General features: G+C 42.2%; 2 protein-coding genes across 2 annotated transcripts in view; one reads left to right on the top strand and one right to left on the bottom strand.

Moving 5' to 3' along the window:
* Positions 1 to 9,764, top strand: part of LOC137088905 (complement component C8 beta chain-like) — an 87,689-nt gene extending 77,925 nt beyond the window's left edge. The window contains 6 exon segments of the mRNA XM_067452285.1: positions 3,155 to 3,395; positions 3,504 to 3,632; positions 4,010 to 4,173; positions 5,576 to 5,726; positions 6,344 to 6,412; positions 8,982 to 9,764. Of these exon segments, the coding sequence (XP_067308386.1) occupies positions 3,155 to 3,395; positions 3,504 to 3,632; positions 4,010 to 4,173; positions 5,576 to 5,726; positions 6,344 to 6,412; positions 8,982 to 9,136 (909 nt within the window). The 3' untranslated portion in view covers positions 9,137 to 9,764.
* Positions 9,765 to 10,102: 338 nt separating this feature from the next.
* The window catches only part of c8a (complement component 8, alpha polypeptide), a 33,958-nt gene continuing 20,695 nt past the window's right edge, over positions 10,103 to 23,365 (bottom strand). The window contains exons 10-11 of the mRNA XM_067452272.1: positions 17,259 to 17,484; positions 10,103 to 10,419 (exon numbers count right to left, since the gene is read on the bottom strand). Of these exons, the coding sequence (XP_067308373.1) occupies positions 10,271 to 10,419; positions 17,259 to 17,484 (375 nt within the window). The 3' untranslated portion in view covers positions 10,103 to 10,270. The remainder of the gene's footprint in view (positions 10,420 to 17,258; positions 17,485 to 23,365) is intronic.

Below are 23,365 nucleotides of genomic sequence, written 5' to 3'. Positions count from 1 at the left end.
CTTTTAGCAGGCTGTGGGCCTAGGCAAATGCCACACGGTTTTTCAATTGTCTTTTGTTTAGTGCTGGCTTCTGGGCACTGATTCGACCATGGAGGCCATTTCGAGACAGAATCCGACAAACTGTTCTGGTTGACACAGGGACTTCAGGTGACCAGGTCTCGTGGAGCTCTGCTGCAGTGGAAAATGGGCTGGCCTTGGATTTTCATGCCAACAAACGGTCCTCTCGAGCAGTTGTCTTGCGGGGTCTGCCTGACCTGGGCTTGTCAAAAACGTCTCCAGTCTCTTTTCCTTTATCCTCTGTACTTGACGCTGAGACACATTGAAGGTGTCTGCCACATCAGCAGTGGATCTGGTCTTCAGCCTCTTGATAATCAAAACTTTAGTCTCAGGGTGAATCTTAGGCATTTTTGCAGAGGTCTAGTTGCAGTTGATGTGAAGGTCTAGTGTACTGGGGTTCTTTTTAAACACACTTGAGACCTAATTGATCCATTATTAGTCACAGGTGAAGCTCATATGACAAGGTGACAACACTTATGTCTTTGCAAAAATTCACTTAATGGGCTTTACCAAGCTGTGAATATTAAAATACTTTTTGAAAGTTTAGTTTTTCACTGAAACATTATCACAAAAGCTGGTGGGATTAAACCATTTCTTGTAAAAAAATCTTGATTAGAAATATATTTCAGCGGCACTTTAGGTCAATTTGTACACAAGCGATAAGACTTTTGTCAGGGACTGTAGGTTCGAATCTGCCACCTTATATGTTTTTTCATCATTAAAATTTAAATGTGTTCATCAGTGATTGTATATCAAGTGTAGGGACATGTTTGTGTGAAATTTATGTCATTAATGACTTTCATGATAGTGAATCGATTTGATGATAGTGAATCGATCAATGATTCAGGTCACCAATGTCACGTGATTTCAGCAGTTTAGCAGTTTGACGCAATCCGAACTGCTGAAATCACGAGACATTGGCGACCCGCATCATTGATTCACTGATTCTCATGAACCATTTTAATCTTTTTGGAGGAACACGAAAGAGAAGACAATGCTGAATAAAGTCATAGTTTTTGATATTTTTGGACCAAAATGTATTTTCGATGCTTCAAGAGATTCTAATCAACCAGATGATGTCACATATGGACTACTTTGATTATGTTTTTATTAGTTTTCTTGACATGGACAGTAAAGTGTGCATAGACTGCATATGCTCTGGGAATAAAATATAAAATATCTTAAACTTTGTTCCAATTATGAACAGAGGTTTTACGGGTGTGGAACGACATTATGGTGAGTCATTAATGACATAAATTTCATTTTTGGGTGAACTAACCCTTTAACTTAACCCTCCTATCGTTGCTTTGGCGGGATTATTCAATTTGATATAATTGATGTCGCTCTGCTATAGGTTCATCAAGAGCAACTTTGTGGCGAAACTTAACGTAGAACACGAGACTCAATGGAAAGAAACTGAACTTAAGTAAAAGAAAGGAAAGTGAGGGGAGAGCTTTAGATGGCTTGAACGAAACTAACCCATGTTTTAAGATCTTGGTCTGCGATGATTACCTGATCATCTGTCTCTGTTTCAAGACTGACTTGAACATTCTAGAACTGCACTAAGAACTTCAACTGATTTCTTTGTTCGTGTTCTGAGATTAAAAACTAAAATTAGTTTGCCCATCTTCCTGGATGGATTGACCAAATGGGAATCATCTTTGGTTTAGAGGTGACTGTCTCTCCACTCCCCCCTCCCCATAAATTATGTTGTGTGTGGTCTCTTACTTTTCTACTATAAGCAAAGAGTAAATTTAGGCCTGATTTCTTTTAAGAACATGCTACATTCTAAACAATGTAATCAAACCATCTTTTGAAATATAAACAAACACAATATCAGGAACAAACTGGATGGAAAGGAGGGAGGACTCAAGTCAAGTGCAGGAAGATGTGATTTATTGAAATCCAAAAAATATCTAGACGCTGGACAGTGGCTGGAGCCATCTCTGGACGCTGGTCAGTGGCTGGAGCCATCTCTGGAGCCTTGTCAATGGCTGGAGCCATCTCTGGACGCTGGTCAGTGGCTGGAGCCATCTCTGGACGCTGGTCAGTGGCTAGAGCCATCTCTGGAGCCTTGTCAGTGGCTGGAGCCATCTCTGGAGCCTTGTCAGTGGCTGGAGCCATCTCTGGAGCCTTGTCAGTGGCTGGAGCCATCTCTGGAGCCTTGTCAGTGGCTGGAGCCATCTCTGGACGCTGGTCAGTGGCTGGAGCCATCTCTGGATGCTGGTCAGTGGCTGGAGCTATCTCTGGACGCTGGTCAGTGGCTGGAGCCATCTCTGGACGCTGGTCAGTGGCTGGAGCCATCTCTGGATGCTGGTCAGTGGCTGGAGCCATCTCTGGAGCCTGGTCAGTGCCTGGAGCCATCTCTGGACGCTGGTCAGTGGCCGGCCATGGCAGGGTAAGGAACCTGGGTGGCTGGTCTGGGACAGGAGTAATTGCTGTCGGGGCCACCAGACTCTGCCGGGACTGAAGCCTTCCTTCCGCCTACGCAGACTAGGCGAGGTGGAGACCATTGCCTCAACTTCTCTAGCCATCTCTGGGATTGCTGCAGCAGCTTTGGCTGCCCTCGGAGGAGTCACCGCCTCTCTAGCAGCCTTCTCCATCTGGCGGGTTATTCCACTTTATCCACAGGATAAAAAATCCAACCCTCTCATTACCACCCAATCAAACAGCTCATTCAGGGAATAATTAAAAAGGTCCTTGAGTGCCATGTCGTCAAGTACTAGACCCTCTGCCGCTCTGCTGAATTTTTCAGCCAACCTAGGCTCCATCCCTTGCTGACGGAGGGAACATAAGACCTCAAACAAATGTGCCCTCAATTCTTACAGAGTATCGGAATCCATGCACTTTTTTTCCTGCTTGCACTTTCGTGGATCATATCCATGCCACATGGGAGGAATCTTAATGTTGTCACTTGAACCATGCAGTGTAAATGCGGCCTAATTTTAATAGTGATGCTGGTCTTAACAGACACCACTAACTATGAGAAAATAATAGGACATTAATGATATTAATAAAAGAAGAATGATAAGACGATATTAAATTCTTGACCAGACTGTGAAATATATTGTTTGACTTTATTCTGTGTTTTCCTCAGAAAAAAAAATTCATCCGAGCACACTCTGAACTTGAGGTAGCACGCTATGCTTTAAAGACAGCCAACCTGATGTTACACCCTGAGTTCCTGTCCCGCTTGCGCGCCCTGCCACTGGAATACACGTATGGAGAATATCGGCAGCTCTACAGTGATTTTGGGACACATTTCATCAAAGAGGCAACTTTGGGTGGAGATTTTGAATATACCATTGTCCTCAATGATGAGCAACTCGAAAAAGCTGGTAGGTAAAAGTTAGGGGGAAAAATAGGATGTGATCAAATCAGGGACTCCCCTGTTATCCCAAAAGTTGAGCCTACACTGAATGTGAGGGTATTTTCTTCTATTACAGGATACACACTTGAACAAACCATGAGCTGTGTGCAGATTGGGATGAAAGGTGGAGCCTCAATTAAGGGAGTGTATGTGGGAGCTGGAATTTCAGCTGGTGGCTGTGCAGGCCTGTTGCAAGAGCTTGGGGGTGAGAAAAGCCACAGATCAGATCAAATTGTTCAGATCAAATGACCTTAACGGTTAAGTGTGCAAAGATGAATTAATGATATTAAGAAGAGTTTAATGATATTGCACACTGCAGTAAGAGTAAAGAGTTTCTGTAAAATCGGAAACCAAGGGTAACGCAGATATAATGCAATTGACAGGCGACTCCCTCACATGTCCCGGATCATTGATTAAAATAGCAAGTTTCTCACGATTTACAAATAGTTGGAAACATTGGCAACACATTTTGTTCTACTGAATGAACACTGTATGTTAATATATATATTTTGGGATGTTTTACTGATTTTGTTTTAACATAGTGCACCTTTAAACATCCTATTTTGTTGTCTGGCATTTTAGATTCCAGTAAAGAAAGGGAAATGGTGGAAGACGTCTTAATTGTGGTCAGAGGGGGTGACAGTGAAACCGTGTCACGTCTAGCTGCAAAACAGCTACCAACTCCTGACATTATGCAGCTGTGGGGTGAAGCTGTCTTCTACAATCCAGATTTTACTCACAAGAAGGTAACACTTTTCACTCAATATATACCATTCTAAACAAAGCCTCAATTTGTCTCAAGTTTGTTCAATTGCAATTAGCTCTTGTAGAAAATACATACCTTAAATCTGAATATTTCTATATTGCTATAGAACAGAAATTACACCGTTGTCTTCAATTAACCAAAAATCTTATAAACCAATAATATATTAATAAATAAAATTTGTATGCAAAAATTATTATTTTTTCTCACCATAGAATATTATATAGACTGAAACATCTGTTTTGACAAACCATTTTGGCATTTGCTTTTATACAAAGTGAATTTTAAGTGCACACATTTTACCACTATCTGTGTTCCCTAGCCGGGAATAAAATCTGTGCCCTTGAAAAGGTAAATATCACTTATGTGCATATTGCTATCATATCCCAAAAAGCTTCAAATTCTACAATAGACTCATCCCTGTTAAAAAAGAGCAGAATGTCTAATCACCTGCATATGCTGTGTTTTGGATCCCCAAAAATTGATGCACCTCTTCATGGAAATACTTGTTGTGACGCTATTTGCATGAAGAGGTGCATCTTTTTTTGGTCCAGATCTTGTATTGACAATGAAAGAGTCCAGCACTCTGTAAAGTCTCCTCCAACACATCCCAAAGAAGTTCAATCAATTTAAGCTCTGGACACAGAGGTGCCAATACATGTGTGAAAATTATTCTTGATGTTCCCTCACAACCATTCTTTCACCATTTGAGCCTGATGAATATTGACATTGTCATCCAAGAATAGGGCCATGATGTGTCTTTCTACATTGTTGTTTTTGAAATGAAAAGATACACACTCCGTCATTTAGGGTTAGAATAACTGTTGCCAAACATTTAACATGTTAGAAACAATAATCACTGCAATAATAATCCAGAAGCTTTTTGGTCAAGCAGTGTATCAACCAACAGTGTGAGAGGTCTGACACAGCACGCTTTTCTGTTGGCTCCGGACAATATGTTGACTCTTTAAGCGGTGTATCTGTCTAGAGTTCCGTATAACACCATCCTTTCCCTGAGTAGGTTTTCACAAAAACTCAAAGAAGAAGGGGTTGATGGCAAAGTGCCTTGTGTATGCTGCTTAATAGCATTAGCCAATGATTATCGCTGTGATTCTATTTGGGCGTCATGCAGTCATCACACCTGGGAGGTGTTCCCCATAGTGTCAACTGCTGTTGCAGCGTCTCATTCTCTAGGCATACTTAAACAAGAAATGTTGTGGCAGTATCGGTTAAGACTGGGAGAAAATGCCTACAACTTCAATTGTGATACAGCCTGGGTGAACCTCTAATATTTATCCATTCATCCATTATCAGAACCATTTGTCCTTGATTATTGATTTCACTTTGCAAAATCCTGTAATGATAAATGTTAACCATGTTTCCAGATGGAACCACTTTATGAGTTGGTGCCATTACGAGAATCGAACACTAACACCCTGAAGAAAAACATGAGGAGAGCTCTGTCAGAGTACGCGAAAGAAATCAGCTCCTGTCGCTGCTCCCCCTGTCTCAATAATGGCATGGCAGTGCTCAAAGGTGAGGATAATCAGACACTTTTGTTAGGTCCTGTCAGATCGCTTATTATTGAAGACAAATGGGTGTTTCATTTGCATTAGTATTATCCGTGCAGCGAGAAAAATAGTTTTAACACCAACTCTTTTTTTCAGTAGTAGCTCTTTTATCTATCTATCTATCTATCTATCTATCTATCTATCTATCTATCTATCTATCTATCTATCTATCTATCTATCTATCTATCTATCTATCTATCTATCTATCTATCTATCATCTATCTATCTATCTATCATCTATCTATCTATCTATCTATCTATCTAGACAAATGTTTTAAGGGAAACAACTAAGAAAATGTATTAATTTATTAATTTAAAAACTGGGGGAAATGTCTTGTATTGGTAACTAGGAATGCAAATTGAATAACTGACTCTGGATTGTTACTGAAAGACATTTGAGAGGTAATGAGGAATTTTCATATCAGGCTGTGCATTGTTTTCGCTTAATTTGTAAATATATACCAAATGTATAACAAATATAGGTAGTTACTTTGATCCTTAGGACCTTATTATGTGAAACATTTAGTGTGTTTGTGTGTGTTCAAATTATGCAATGTGTGTAATAATTTTTTCTCATGTTAGGCACGAGGTGTATTTGTATTTGTCCAGCTGGTTTCAGAGGAGTGAGCTGTGAGATCACCCAACGAAAAGGTTTGTCTGTGTGGCATGATATCTATAAAAGAGAAAGGCCCTGTATATATCTAACATTTTTCTTTAAAATAAGCAGTTTGTCAGGCTCCTATAGGTTTCTACCAAGTACTGGAGCTTCTGTATGGGCCGAAGGCTGGGACTTAGTGGGTCTGAAGTAAAAGTATTTTATGAATGTATAATATATACGGAGAACATTCACTCAGTATTGTTATCAATTTTTTTTTACTGAAGTGGCCTTTAATTAAAGGGTTAGTTTATAGTCCGAGGGCTTTCTGTCCTTTGAATGTAAGTGTATGTCCACTTGCTGTCCACGTCCAGAAAGTAATGAAAACATCATCATAGTAGTCCATATGTGACATCAGTTGGTAAGTTAGACTCGTAGAAGCGTCGACAATACATTTTGGTCCAAAAATTACAACTTTATTCAGCATTGTCTTCTCTTCTGCATTTGTTTTCAAACCTCAAATAAAGAATCAAACGGTCGTGAATCAGCAGATTGATTCGGGATTCATATCACCAATGTCACGTGAATTCAGCAGTTTGCCAGTTTGACACACGATTCGAATCATGATTCATGACCATTTGATTCTTTATTTGAGGAACATGGAAGAGAAGACAATGCTGAATAAAGTCATATTTTTGGACCAAAATGCATTAATTGGAGACCTGAATTTGTTTTACATTGTAGCCATCACAATTTGGTCCTTGTCAGTCTCGTTCAAATCCTTACGCTTGCCCATTTTTCCTACTTCTAACACATCAACTTTGAGGAAAAAATGTTCACATGCTGCCTAATATATCATAATGTCAAAATGTTATGCCTGATCAACACATTCTCACACCCAACTCGTCACATATGGACGCTTGACCAGGACCCCTTGTCGTCACTTTTCAACGAGCTGGGCGTACCTTTATCGTCAATTTTCGACGCGCTGGGTGCTCCATTCATTTCAATGAGAAACCTTTGCCGTCATACACAGACGCATTTAATTATTTGCGTTTGTAAAAGCAGACATGATTTTATTAATATTTAAAGGCTACTTTTATATTTTGGAGCAACTAACCCCACTCCTACCCAAAACCTACCCACATCTTAACAATATAAAACACATAACAGGCAAATAAATGTACAGTCACAAGTATTTATTGCAAAATCTGACCAAAGCAGTATAAAAGTATTAACTCATGTTGCATCCCAAGTCTTCTGAAGTCATACGATATCTTCATGTGAAGAACAGAGTTGATCTTGATGTTTTAATCGCTGAAATGATGATCCCGCTGCCCCATGAACGAACTCATTCATATCTCATTCAAATAATTCAAAAGACTCCTGAGCATGACGCAATCGGTCACAAGACACACGAGATTTTACAATCAATGCTGACGTAATGACGCAATTGGTCACAAGACATATGAGAGCCAATGAAATTTCACTATGAAATCTAAAGTACGGGCGGCAATATTTGAAATTTGTTGTGTTCGTGATCTTCGGCGGATGGAGATGCTGATCGCTTTTGGGGATTTTCTTCATGCAAATCAATCGTTTGGCCTCAGAAAACTTGGATTATTTAACTTTTTTGAATAACTTGTGGATGCAGTCGTATGTTACATCCTGTGTTTTATATCATGTTCACACAAATGGGTAGGTTTAGGGATGGGGTGGGGTTGGGTTACATGTTAAAATGTGTCTAAATAGCGTAAATAAAATAAATGTAAATGAAATCATGTTAAAATGTGTCTAAATAGCGTAAATAAAATAAATGTAAATGAAATCATGTTAAAATGTGTCTAAATAGCGTAAATAAAATAAATGTAAATGAAATTATGCTTGCTGATTTAATTGAGAAGCACACTCAAACATGTCATAAAGGCAAAATTATAAACCAATAAATAATTTCAATAAATAAATCAAAAAATAAATTTCACCATGACGATAATATTCCCATTCCCAGTGCGTCTGTGTATGACGCCAAAGGTTTCTCATTGTAATGAATGGAGCACCCAGCGCGTCGAAAATTGGCGATAAAGGTACGCCCAGCTCGTTGAAAAGTGACGACAAGGGGTCCTGGTCAAGCGTCCATATGGTTTATGTAACATTTATCAACAATATCACAACACAAAACTTGACAAGAATGTAATTCTGAAAATGTGTTGTTTTTTATGGACTCTAGTTAACATTACAAAGAAAACCAATCCAATCTCTGATTGATAAAGTCATTGTATCTCTGCAGCTGCACTGCAGCTACATTTTAAAAATATTAAACATTATTTTATTTACACATTTAATATTAATATAGTCTCTCATAACAGAATGTTGCTTTGCAACAAAAATAATGTATCTTCTATTTATCTTCTGTACTTCACCTCTGCTCTAGCTTGCATACTAAGTTTAGTTAAATTTAGTTTAGTTTATAATTGGCATTGCATACTAAGAATATTGCTGGCTCATGACAAATTGCATGTGATTTGTTTTTTTTTCTTATTATTATTTGTAAGTCACTTCAAAGCTTGTTCTATATGAAAACATGTAAAACTAACTTGTGAATTTTCTTGTCATCCTAACACACAGCATTGGCAGTAGATGGCAATTGGAGCTGCTGGTCCACATGGTCCACCTGTTCAAGGAAGACCCAGCTTCGCACACGCCAATGCAACAATCCGGCCCCACAGAATGGTGGAACAGCATGTCTAGGGCCTCAAGAGGAATCAGCTGATTGCCTCTAACGTGTTTCATCCATCAGTTTCACAAATAATCGACTTTTTTCACATTCCCAGGGTTTTCAGAAGCAGAAATCGTCATAGTTGACTTTCCAAAAGAGGGACATTTTTATTGATTACAGCATTTAGAAGAGAGATAGATGTCAATTTGCTGTCAGTCCCTCAGCTGTTGCAATAGAAACACCCTCACAGCAGCATTAATTCATGTTCTTTTTCAATTACTGCCAACTAATGTAACCATATAGAGTTAAAAATGAAAATATCAAAACCTTTACTAGATTTGCAATCTTGATAACTGTGGAAACTGGTCATCACAGTCTCTGAAAAGGTTCCATTAGTATCAGAAAGACAACATAAATAGAATTACAATGTTGTAATAATTTACTCTGCCAAATATCGTGGGTATAAAACATATATCATAGTTAAAACATTGTACGCTTAGTAAATCTTTCACTGATAATCTTCATATCTGTGAAACAAACAAAATACATTTTTATTTGTATTGAGTATTTTCAAAATAATTAAGCACAGTCTCACTGTAATTTTTCCAGAGGTTTTGCTTTAGGGGAAATTTTGTTGAGTGTTGAGAAATTAATGTCAGTACAAAAACAATAAAGATTTTCTTTAAGAAAAATGTGTTCATTTTGGAGTGAAACATAAAAGACTTATTGTGTTATAATTCCAATCTACCAGTTTACTGAATGTTTCTATTGCATGTAATGACGTTCAATGACCTTAACAGACATACACCACTAATTTTGGACCAACACTAAATTAACTAGATATTCACCCAAATGATACTTAACATTTTGTGAAGCACTTTTGTTGGTCCTGAGTACAGCCATGTGTACATGCCATCAGAATGATTTCTTACTGTGGTTGCAACTTGCTATTATTCTGTTGTTTCTTATTTAAAGATCATGATATGAATAATATATTACAACTGAAGAATAAATAGCCAACACTATGAGCTGGAGGTTTGGGCACACTTTATTATCTTTCCTACATTTATGAAACATTAAACACAGACAGTAACTGATGTCATTTGTCATTTTGACGGTATTATTTTTGGTATATTTTGATGGTATATTTTTAGACATGAGAATCAGAATTTTACATTTTTAATGTAAAAAATTATTTTTAACAACTTCTCTTCTGAGTACTGCTTCCTTGACAAGGCAAACCACCATCTTTTGGTGGGGGGTTGTTGCATTCTCGTTTCCGTGTCTTTGTTCCAGACACACATTGGGACCAGGGTCTCCAGCAGCTCCAGACTCCATGTGTAGGACCTGTCAGATGGAATATGTGCTCTGTGAAAGCCTTGCTTAACATATACAATCTGATCTGATCACAGTGCTCAGGTGTGACAGATCATATACACCAATGAAACACTTGATAGCAAATTGTGAAACATAGCCATAGCAAGTATGTAGTGTAGTGGGATGTGTAGGTTTGTCCCAATACCTACACTTGGCCACTCAAATCGACATAAAGACTTTCCCAGTTCTGATAAATGCCAAAGCCCAGAAATCTCATGATGTTGAGGAAAACCTTACAGTGCAAGTCAAATTAATTGGATACTACATATAATTGCTTGTAAAATGTTGCATTTTACAGTATGTGCATCTTCTAAAACATTTTCAACTGCTTTTTATAACTTAATTAGATGCACAAGGGTACATGAATTGTCATGAATTCATGTAAGACTTGTACATTATATGCATTAATATCTCATGAATCATCAGGAAACAACATGAGTTCAAAGTCTTTCATTCATGACTTCATGGATGAACAACACAATTAAAACTTTAACTAAGACGGGTACATCATCATGAATTATAATTTATTATGCATGATCATGTTTTCTTTGTTCACAAAAAAACACTGATCTAATTCATGCATGTAAGACTACTTGTTGAAATTATGCTTTATTAACTATGATTTATTAAAGTTCGGGAGGCACATTCAAATAATTAACCCTGGATTTGGGCCTAAATTCACAGCTCGGAGCCCCTCCCCGAACAGCACTTCAAATACGCATATCCTTTACTATCCTATTTAATTTGATATAAGTGCAAACTTTTGAATTATTAAAGGAATATACGAAAATCCACATTACCTCATGAATGCACAGGCTAGACCAGTATATAAATTAATGTGAGAACTAATATTTTCATTAATCATGATCTTAAGTTATTAAAGATGGGATAAGTGTTATTTCCAAACTGTTTTAGAAAAAGGACTCAGGGCCGAGTGGAATAACAAACTTGTAGCCAATCAGCAGGTAAGGGGCGTGTCTATAGTGAGACAAGATGCTCAGTGCACAACATTATACAAAACGCACAAGTCACACAGGACGAACTTAGTCTTAGATTAGCCATGAAAGAACTAATATATGCTGGCTTTTGCTTGAATATGCTTGTGTGTCATGTTCGCTTGTTTGTCAATTTGCGATCGTATTGTCGCTCACTTCAGCGATGATAAAGACCCGTTCATTGCCACACCGTATGGAGCATCTACAACCCCTCACTGTTTCAAAGTTTCAAGCGTCAGCTTACAAAATGAGTCAGACAGGTAAGATACTATACTCCTAATATATGTTTGTTTCCTGTTTTCATCTATATAACCCATCCGGTCATAATTGTAATATGTTGTTAGCTGGACTCTCATCCTGACAAGCCAGACCCACATCAAGATGTTTGGTCTGGAAACTCACCATAGACAGGGCTCAATCCGAGGGGCGGGATAAACGGTTGTCTTTCAAACTCCCTCTGCACGCGATAGGATAGCGCTACACCAACCAGAGCAACGAAGGTGAAACAGAGCTTGTTGATAGATTAAACATTCACCGTACACATCTTCCCTTTTTAAGAATGACTTCAGTGCCGTTCTTTGTTCTTTTCTCAGAGGAAAGCTCAACTCCAAGTCTTCCAGAATCGCAGTCAAAGCTGATTCGAAAGACTGCCGCCGTTCGCCAGTTTCTGTGTTTACAAGAAGCACGCAAACGCAACTCGGCCCGTCGTCATTATGGCCCCGCCCGCCGACTCTATACACAATGTTATTGGCCCGTCCAGATTGAGAGGAATACAGCTCAGAAGGATATTGAGAGTTCCTAGACAACACTTGCGGGCAGATTAAATTTGCTGCCACTAGGGTGCGTCTAGATTTCTAGGCTACTGGACTATCGAGCTTGTATACTAACGTTATCGAGTTGTTCATGAGAACTGTTTGTGTTTTTGTGATCGCTATAACTATAATCTTGTCATAATTGTAATTCGTCGTTAGCTGAACTGTCCGCTTGTGTTCTTTCGAGTTGTTCATGAGAATGGTTTGTGTTTTTGTGATGGAAGGGGTAACTTTTTCATTGAATATTCAACCTGGATTAGTAACACACAGATTCTGCCATAGTTGTTGCCTGGGTTAAGTATATGTGGGGTGGAGCTATCAAAATAGGGCTGAGACCCTTTTTGGGGGTAGGGGCGTGTTTGTTTTGGTGATTTGAAATATCAACAACGGTTACCAGATATCACTTACCCCACATTTAAGCATTTTCATGAGCTGAGACCTAGTCTTGACTATTAACCTTTATGAATCACACTTATTTTAGATGTCTAGTATAGGATTGAAAATAATTTAGAAAAAAAACAAGACATTTGCTTTACTTTTGGAACCCCCACCTTTCTTATACCAGAAATTTCTAAAGACAGAGATGTTAATAGTCTTCAAGGTCTGTAGGCCAAAATATGTGTCACACTTTTAGTACAGTGGGGGAAGTGATTATCTTATCATAATCTGATTGGTCAGTTTTGGTTGTCTCACATTTGGGTTGTCACATGGTCAAGGAAGGGATAATATAATATTGCAACTGTTGCTCTCTCTCTGTTATGCTTTCTCTTTTCTTAGGGCTTGATGTCTGGCTCTCGCTCTTGCCTCTTATTTCTCGGGGCCTTCTCTCTGACTCTTTTCTTGATTCTCTGGCTCTCTCTCTTCTCTGGGCCTTCTCTCTGGCTCTTTTCTTGATTCTCTGACTCTTTTACCTCGGCAGAGTTTAGATTCTCTGCCCGAGCCCAAACCTGACCCGGGCTGAAATTTCCCAGCACTATCATCGGGTCGGGTTGGGCTGAGTCCTTGATCAAGCATTAGTGTTTTTTTAATCATTACTTTATTAGTCTAATTGGTTGGGCAGAAAGCTATGCTATAATCAGAAATTATATATATTTTTAGCAAAGTAAGAACTAATACTACAACTAAGAAACAAATGTGTAGGCTGCAAAGTTGCACAAGTCAGGATTAGTCTAAAAATGCATGTTAAACTCACAGCTCATGCAGTGATGAAGCATTCTGAACAGAAACGTGTGTCATGAGCTGCTCGCGTGAACACTACGCTTTGCTTAATTAAATATTTTCGTTTCGAATAGTTTCATTTAAAAGTGGGCATTTCAAGCTTTCTATACGCATATTTATCATGTCTGTGAGGCAAGTTGCCTGCTGAGTTTCAGTTTATTTTTTAGACGCGCTCCAGTTAATGAGCAAATTAAAAGCGATCACTCCCGCGACTTCATGTCATGATTATAGTCTGCTATTTGCTTCTTATTTATTAAATCCAGGCAAATGGCCGAAGAAACCTTTTTTAAAATTAAGATACAATTTAAACAAAACAAAAGAAATGCTTTCTACAAAACAAAGTTAAACTAAACATAACCACCAAAATCATTTTCTGATCTTTTCACTTAAAAAAAAATCAAAATTATATTAAAATATTTAAACATAAATATAAAGAAGAAAAAAAAAACATTGTTTAATGGCTACAACAAAGTAAGCTACAGATAAATGTCTGAGCTGGATTTGGGCGAACATAATTTTACCGGTGAGCGGTACATGAGCGCGTGCCTGCGGATTATTGAGCCGAGTCAAGTCAACTTTATTTATACAGCGCTTTTAAAATGCCGATTGTTTCAAAGCAGCTTCACAGTGGTAACTACTTAAACTCAAAGACCATTTTTTTTTTGGATTTTCACCTGGATTTGGCCTACCCAAATTGAAAAGCTTCCCATACACACATACAGTGGTCTAAGTTCAGAATTTGGGTGTCATTTTACAGGAAACCCTTTGAAGTTTCTTTAAACACTGCTAAAAGTCATAAACATGTAAGTATATGTTGTCTAAGCTGTAATAACCCCCCCAAAAAGTATGCACTTTTTTATTTTTATAAATTCATTTTTAAAATTGTGTAACTCAGGCCCTGTTTGCACTCTTAACCTGCAGACAGTTTGGGCTGTTTCCACTAAATTTCAGAAAATAGTCGAAAAGAGAAGTTTGTCTGTGTCTGCAAGTGTATGCAAGATTTATTCAAATGGGTCTGAAGGGATGAGGTCCCCCACTGGAGGTCTCCCGCTCTCCTAAGAGAGGTAATGGCAAGGGAAAAGCCACCTTAGGGGGCAGGTTCTTTCGGCTCCGCCGACTCCAATGGCTCGAAGGGGGCTTCATCCAGCTTTCCGAGAACCACTGCCAGATCCCAGGTTGGAACTCTGGACCGAGCTGCAGGCCTCATCCTCCGAGCCCCATGGAGGAACTGTACAACCAGCTGGTGCCTACTCAAAGTCCCATCACCCATAGGAGTGTGGAAAGCCGCAATGGCAGCCACGTACACCTTGAGTGTGGACGGGGTTAGACCTGCAGAGAATCGATCTTGGAGGAACTCCAACACTGAAGCCACTGGGCAGTTAACTGGGTCCACCTCACGCTCCCTGCACCAAGTGGAAAAAACATTCCACTTGACTTGAGGCTGTACAGTCTCCTCGTAGACGGAGCCCTGGAACTGAGTAAGGTCTCTACCCCCTCTGCCGACAGGCCAGCCTCTAGGTACCTGGCCCCCTCAGGGGCCAGACCCAAAGGTTCCAAATCTCCGGCGGGGGGTGAACTATTGTGCCCGCCCCCTGAGACAGGAGATCCCTCCCCAGAGGAATCTGCCACAGATCACCTGCCAGCAGAGCTATGATATCAGAGAACCAAACTCGAGTCGGCCAACGGGGTGCCACCAGAAGTAGGCTGACCCCCTGTCGACAGACCCTCTCCAGGACTCCCGGGAGCAGAGCAATCAGGGGAATGTGTACAGACGCAGCCTCGGCTACGTTTGAACCATCGCATCCAACCCCAACGGGTCTGGATACGTGAGGGAAAACCACAGTGGACGGTGGGACGTCTCTCGAGACACAAACAGGTCCACTTCCACTGGGCCGAACCTCTCGCACATGGCCTCCACCACCTCGTGGTGGAGTCGCCACTCCCAGGGCCTCAGCCCCTGCCTCGACAGGATGTCTGCTCACGGACCCTATGGACATCGGTGTCCCGAGCTTGAGACGGACTTGCTTATAGCATGCAATTTTCTCACTCAAACCACAGCCAACCTGCTGCTGCTTCTGCTTTTAGAGGGAATTGCTGCCCATAAATGCTTGCCCGGGATATGTAATCCTCCATAAGAATTCGTAATAATAGCATACTATTAGCTAAAAAGGAGCTGGCAAATGAACCAGTGAGTATGTGTATTTGTACTCGTCAAATGATTACATTTCCAGCATGTTTTCGCCTTGGTGAGTAAGGACCAATCACAGACATGTTTGTAGATATCTACAACGCAGTTGGCCAACCACAGGTGTTGAACTTGGAATCCACTCTCCGCATCACACACTCTCGAGTGTTTGTCCAGGTGATGAGTTCAGTTAACAAGCGCGTCTCTATAAGTGCAGACATAAAAAAAAAAAAAAAAAAAAAAAGAGATTCATTGTATAGCAGTTTCACTGGGGAAATCTGAGATTGCGTTTATTGAATGAGTGACAGCTTTTAGTGATTACACTCTTTGCACGCTGTCTGGGCAATATAATTATTGTTTAATTTTTTATTAATAGGTCTATAATATATTCAGATTTTGAATAAAACTTTTGTTTTCCATTCGTGACAAGCAGCCACATACACGATCCAATAGACTGACCCATCCGCATATACATGCGGGATTCACTCGAAAAATGTGATGACTGATCAGTTATAAATAACCATGTAGAAATCAGGCTCATAAAAATGTCAGGAAAACAGGATTCCTGGCTGCATGTCATTATCCATGGATCACTGAACCTTTGGTAAGTTGTAAAGAACACTATAGAGACCAACTTTTATTTTAAACTGATAATCGTTTGCTCTACTCGCATTTTACTCTATTAACTTCAAACATGCAGCAGCTCTTCTGCCACTCAGCCCTGGCTGAGGGGGCATGTTCTGGTGGGAAAGTGACGTTGATGCATTCCCTCTATACAGATTTGCTGTTCACACGAAAACGTCCACTCTGGGATCCGGTTTCAAAAAAATATCGGATTCATGCTTCCAAAATGCCGGATCTGTGTGGATGAAACGCTGATACGGTAAAAAAAAAAATTATACGTATGCAGCTAAACGCATCTCTGTGTGGATGGGGCCTTACACTACGAATAAAGCTTGGAACATACTCTGCAAGAAAAAAGAAATCTGTTCATTTTCTCGAGGTAGCAAGAACAAGAACAAAGTTCGCTATGGCCAGTACATTCCATACTTCACGAGAAAAGCAGGTGCCGATCATCTGCATTTCTCTGCATTAACCACGCCCACTTTAAATGTATGACCAATCACACAATAGGTCTCGGACACCTGCAAGAAAAAAGTTCTGCTCAGGCGATGTGTCGAGAACAAGCTGCGAGAACTCCCAAACCAGGGCTGCAACGTCATTTTGTTCTTGCAAACCCTGAGACCGAGAACTTTTTTCTCTGTTCTTGCGGAGCATGTTGCAGCCTTAAGAGTAAAAATATGCAAGTCTTAGATTTTTGACATACATTAGACTAAAATTTTACTTTGAGCAGCTTTATACATACGTCCCCAGAGGTGCAAAACTCAGTTCTTGGAAGGCAAAAAAGCCCTGCAGAGTTTAACTTTAACTTTAATTAAATGCACCTGATTCAGCCATTCAGGCTTATTTTTTTTTTCATCTCTCAGACACTGAAAAAAACGTTATGATTATTTAGAATAGAGTTTTGCCTCTTCTGACATACCACCAGTCTTCAAACCACATACATTTGTAAAGGAATAGTTATAAAGAAAGTAGTACCTTTTCTTTCAGTCTCCTCACAGGCATTACCTCTGTATCCACTTTTACATATACAACTGCATGCTGTCCTGGAGAGCATGGGAACACCATTATTCATGCAGGGGGCACAGCGACATGGGTTAAAGTTGTCCACATACTCTTCCCACGCCATCTTCATGTGGGGCAACTTTGTGCGTAGCTGCTCGGCTGCTGTGCTTAAACGTACCAACTCGTATATGGGTAAAATCTATGATAGAACCACAATTACCAGAAAACAAATATTTATAAAAAGAATATAGCGTAAATTAAACATTTCAAACACAAAGCTTTGACAGAGATCAAAATGTGGGTTGATAATCGTTCATAATCAGTAACCTAGGTTGAAAATGCTGCAGTGAAGGACATGCCACGGAATTGTGTGTACCACATTTCCTATCTGTGTTTGTTCTATTTTCTGAACATATTCCTTTTGGTGAGCGAGACACAAAATCAGAGTGGAGTGGAGAAACAACTTTGAAACTTTTTTTAACTGGAGGTTTTTGTCAGAGTGTTTTCTCTCACAAATCACTCAAGTAGTGACGGGTGAACTTGAACTTAAGAAGCTAGATAGCATTTGACCAGTGTGAAAAAAAGTTTCATGTCTACTACAGACGATTGTAGGTAATGAGAACGTTTATTATAAGCCAGAGAGCGGCAAGGATCAGGTGAGCAGAGAAGCAGTAGAATGGCAGGGTAATTTAGGTGGTCAGTGGGTAATACTCAATGTCTTTGTAGATGACCCAGGACGATGGGACACAGGAGCCGGGGAGACACTGGAGACAGGAGATGCAGACAAGGAGACACACTGGAGATCGAGGTAGCAGGTAACTAGAATCGGGAGAGTCCTTGAGGTGAGTATACACACGGTAATACTTACGAGACCAGACAATGACTGAGAGTGTGCATGTGACTTAAGTGCAGGCAGTGATGAGGTGATGATGAGCTGCAGGTGTGGGTGATCAGTACTCTGGAAATGCAGTGCGTGGTGATTGGGAATGGGTAGAGCCTGGCATGCTTGTAACATTACCCCTCCATGGCCCGCTCCTGAGGACCCCAACGACGTGGTGGACGACCTCTGCCTCGAGGTGCTGATCGGTCAGGATGCATGGAAGCTCTCCAGCAGGTTGGGGTCAAGAATGTCGTTTCTAGGAACTCACGAGCGGTCCTCAGGGCCGTTACCCTCCCAGTCCACCAGGTATTCTAAAAGGCCACCACGCCGCCGGGAGTCCAAGATGTCCAGCACACGGTAAGCGATGCCTTCTCGTACCTCCAGGATCAGTGGAAGGGGTGGTTCTGGGTTTACGCCAGGCTCTGGGGAAACAGAAACAGAGGGATGGGGAGGTTTGAGAAGGGAGGCATGGAAGGTGTAATGAATTCTGTAGTGCGGGGGTAATTGGAGCTTGTGAGTGAGAGTTGATCTGATGGATGATGGGGAACAAGTGAACCTGGGACTCAGCTTCTTGCATGGCAGACGTAGGTGGATGTCCAGAGTGGACAACCAGACTCGGTAGGAGGGGGTCTTGGAATGGCGGAGGTCGGCTGTCATCCTATGTCTCTGAAGGGTGTGTTGCAACTAGTGGGGGGCTAGGTAATCGACCGCCAGGACATCAGAGGGTTCCCAGACCAGGGAAACAGGGAAGGCTGGTAGCTGAGTACGCACTGGAACGGAGTAAGGCCAGCAGTGGGCTGCTGGAAGGAGTTGTCCCAACCGAGGAACTGGCTTCAGGAGTTCTGGTGGCCATGACAGAAGGTACAGAGGTAGCGGCCGATCTCCTGGATCTTCCTCTCCGTCTGCCTGTTCGACCGTCACACCCAGGAGTTGGTGAAAGGCCTTCCAGACCCTGGAAACGGACTGGGGACCACAGACCGAGATGATGTCTTCAGGGATACAGAAGTATCTGAAGACGTGGTTGAACATGAGCTCCGCAGTTTCCGTGGCGGTTGGTAATCCCGGTAAGGGAATCAGGCGGCAGGACTTTGAGAAATGGTCAACCAATACCAGGATACATATATGGTTCTCAGAGGAAGGGAGATCCAAGATAAAATACACTAACCGGTGTGACCAAGTTCAGTTAGGAACAGGCAGAGGATGGAGTTTACCGGCGGATGACGGGGGCTCTTGGACATCACGCAGTCTCGGCATCCCTGCACGTCTGACGTTGGATGCCATGCGAGGCCACCAGAAGCACTGTCTAACAGCGAGAGGGTTTTATTGACCCCTGGGTGGCCAGTGCCCAGGGAAGAGTGCGAGGAGTGAATGAGGGAAGTGCGACGAGTACTGCAAGTCCGGAGGACAGCCCAGCGGGGTGTTAGTGGAGGCATTGGAGGAGGGTTGGGTCTCTTTTCGGACCAGACGATGGGGTTGACAATGAGCTGATCAGGAAGGATTGGCTCAGGATCCTCTACCTTTTCCTCAGGACTGAGGATGCGAGACAGGGGGTACGCCTTAACATTCATGGACCCTCGATGATACGAGATGGTGAAATTAAATGGCGTGGGTTCAACCTTTCCGCATCTTGGAGATAACCCAGGTTCTTATTGTCAGTGAGGACAAGGAACGGATGTTGAGCACCCTCCAACCAATGCCTCCACGCAAGAAGCTTCCAGTTCCCGATGTCGTAATTGACCTCCTCCAGGCTGAGCTTGCAGGAGAAAGCGGCTCATGGGTGGAGCTGGCTCAGATTCCCCTGCTGCTTGGATAACACTGTTCCTACTCCAATGGTGTAGGCATCCCCCTACACAATAAATGGGAGATCTGGGTCAGGATGAACAAGGAGGGAACAGTGGTGAATGTGGTCTTAAGGGCTTCAAATGCTTGGGTGGCTGCGGAGTTCAAGGACTGAGACTTGGGCTGATTACAGAGGAGGTAAATGCTGTAGTTTTGGATGAAGCGACGGTAGAAGTTTGCAAACCCTAGGAATTGTTGGAGCTGTTTAATGTTCGTGGGGATGGGCCAGGACCGGAAGGCCTCCACCTTCCTCTCATCTATCCGGATGCCACTGTGATCGATAATGTAGCCAAGAAACTGCACTGAGGGCTGGTGGAACGAGCACTTCTCTGCTTTCAGGAAAAGATGGTAGCTCCTCAGGCGTTGAAGGACCTCCGCAACATGATGGCGATGTTCGGCCAGGCCCCGGGAGTAGACCAGGATGTCATCAATGTAGACAAGAACAAACTTATGGAGAAACTCCCGGAGCATCTCATGGATGAAATCCTGGAATACGGATTGGCCAATCTGTGGCATGACGAGGTACTCGTAGTGGCTGGTGGGTGTCATGAAGGTGGTCTTCCATTCGTCCCCTTCCCGTATCCGGATGAGGTTGTACGCGCTGCGGAGGTCCAGCTTCGTGAACACAGTGGCACCATGGAGATGTTCCAGGGCAGCGGGGACAAGAGGAAGTGGGTAAGGGAACTTGAAGGTGATATTATTGAGTGTTCTGTAATCAATGCAGGGCCGCAAGCCTCAGTCCTTCTTCGCCACAAAGAAGCAGCAGGGGAAGTGGAAGGACGGATGTAACCCTGGTTGAGTGCCTCTTGAATGTACTCCACCATGGCCTTCTCCTCCGGGCGTGAAAGTGGGTAAATCTTTCTGCGGGGCACTGGCTCACCTGGCAGCAGATTGATGGCACAGTCCCATGGCCGGTGTGGAGGCAGCTTGGAGGCACGTATGGGGCAGAAAACGTCGATGAAGGTAACAGGCTGGGATATCCACAGAGTGCTTCTCTACCGGGCTCTCAATTAATGTGGAGCAAACAGGCAGGTTGACAGAACTTGGTGACACTGGAAAAGGGAGTGCAGAGAAACAGGTCGGGAAGCAGCCGTCGCCCCACTTCAGGATTTTTCCTGTCTTCCAGGAGATGACAGGGTTGCGCTGCTCCAATCATGGGTGCCCTAGGATGATCAGCGGTGGACTCCTCCAGTACCAGCAGATGTTGTTCCTTTTCATGAAGAAGTCCTACTCTGAGCTGCAGATGACCTACCGATGAACACACATGATGGCGGCTGAGCGGTCGCCCAGTTACTGACTGGATTTGGTAGACGGATGGAGTGGATGTAGTTTTGAGCTTGAGCTGGTAGCAGACGGTGCCCGAAATGAATTCCCGGCTGACCAAGAATCAAGGAGGGAAACAGCTGTAAGAGACACATCGGAAGCAGTAAGGATTACAGTTGCAGTAAGGGGTTTAATCTGGTTAGCAGATGGCATGATAGCACTGTCACTGGACGAGGAGGGGGCACTGGGCATTCCGTGATGATATGCCCAGGTGTTCCACAGTAAAGGCATAGATTGTGAGTAAGCCGCCTTTGCCGCTCAGTCACAGACAGTCTAGAGTTCTTCAGCTGCATTGGTTCTGGAGGGCTGACAGACTCTGGTCGGCGGAGGGATGAGGAGAATAGCAGCTGGCCCTGGTGTTCTTCCACACACGACTGCATACGAGTGGCGAAGCAGATGGACAGTTGAATGAATCGCTCCAGGCCGTTGGTGTCCTCGTATGCAGCGAGATACAACATGTACCTTGTTTTAAATGGTAAAGTTGTTCACCCACAGCAGAATCCCATAATGGCTTTCCGAAAACTTCTTGGAAGTGGGCGGTAAAACTGGCAAGCGAGTGGGTGAGCAGATTATTCTGTAAGTACAAAGGTTCTGCCCACTGGAGGGCTTTGTCAGTCAGTTGGGAAATGATGAATGCCACTTTGGATCGCTCTGTGGGGTACAGGTGTGGTTGCACCTCCAGGACCAGCGAGCAGTGGAAAGAAATCTGTTGCGATCATCCACCACGCCAGAGAAAGGTGCTGGTCAGGCCATGGGACTGGCGCTCGCCAGAGGTGAAGGAGATGCGGTGTCCGTGGTGGAAGTGCTTACTGGTGATAGTGCTGGTGCGGGAGGAACGGTGGTGAGCATGCATCGGAGGGCATCGACCAATTCCTGGAAGGGATTCGGGGCGCTCATGCTGGCAGTCTGCAGTGATGGTCCGGTCTTCTGTTACCGAACAGATACGTGGAAAGCAGATGAAGGTATTGAGAATGTTTATTATAAGCCAGAGAGCGGCGGGGATACGGTGAGCAGAGAAGCAGTAGAATGGCAGGGTAATTCCGATGGTCAATGGGTAATACTCAACGTCTTTGTAGATGAACCAGGAGGACGGGACACAGGAGCCGGGGAGCCACTGGAGACAGGAGAAGCAGATGAGGAAACACACTGGAGATCGAGGTAGCAGGTAACTAAAATCCAGAGAGTCCTTGAGGTGAGTATACACACGGTAATAATAATGAGACCGGACAGTGACTGAAAGTGTGCATGTGGCTTAAGTGCAGGCAGTGATAAGGTGATGATTAGTTGCAGGTGTGGGTGATCAGTACTCTGGAGATGCAGGCGTGGTGGTTCTGAAAGGGTGGATTAAGTGAAAATAGTGATATATTCTATTTACACCATATAAAAGTAGCAGTGCTTTGCAATATGTGTATATCACATGCAATTTATACTTTATTTTGACAGATACATACTATTTGCACCTCAGTATTGTTGTACATTAACAGGATGCAATAATAACAGTGTAAAAGATTATATTTATTAAAATTATTAAATATATGCCACCTTTATGGGACAATAAAAGCCCTCCCTACACCTACTCCTAACCCTATCCAATAAATGATTTTATTATTAAAGGGGTACTTCAGCGCTGGGAAGATGAATCTGTATTTAAACTGGGTCATCAATGCAGTAGAAATGTGAAATTATTTTTGAATTTGTTGTCTTCTAGACTGAGAAAAGACAGAAAATGTATTTTTGTCCCATGGGGATGAAAGACTACAATTCCCAGAATGCTTCGCTGCCCTGTGAGGCCATTCCCAACGCCAACAACTTCATTACTGTGACTGAGTTAGAGACACTACAATTAAAAACTGAACGTGTCTGTTCAATATAATGAGTGAGTCACCGCGCGAGTCTCACAGCACTGATCACTAACTGCACGAGTGATGAGAGCTGAGGTAATCGCGACTACACTCGCGGCATACATTCACAACGCGAGTTCAGTCTGGCGCGTTTCAGTTCATGCCTTTGCAAGCTTAACTTTCATAGAAATGAATTT

The sequence above is a fragment of the Pseudorasbora parva genome, chromosome 9 (genome assembly GCF_024679245.1).
Source record: "Pseudorasbora parva isolate DD20220531a chromosome 9, ASM2467924v1, whole genome shotgun sequence".
Taxonomy (NCBI): Eukaryota; Metazoa; Chordata; class Actinopteri; order Cypriniformes; family Gobionidae; genus Pseudorasbora; species Pseudorasbora parva.
Note: the sequence above shows the minus strand (reverse complement) of the source record. Positions and strands in the feature narration are given on the sequence as shown.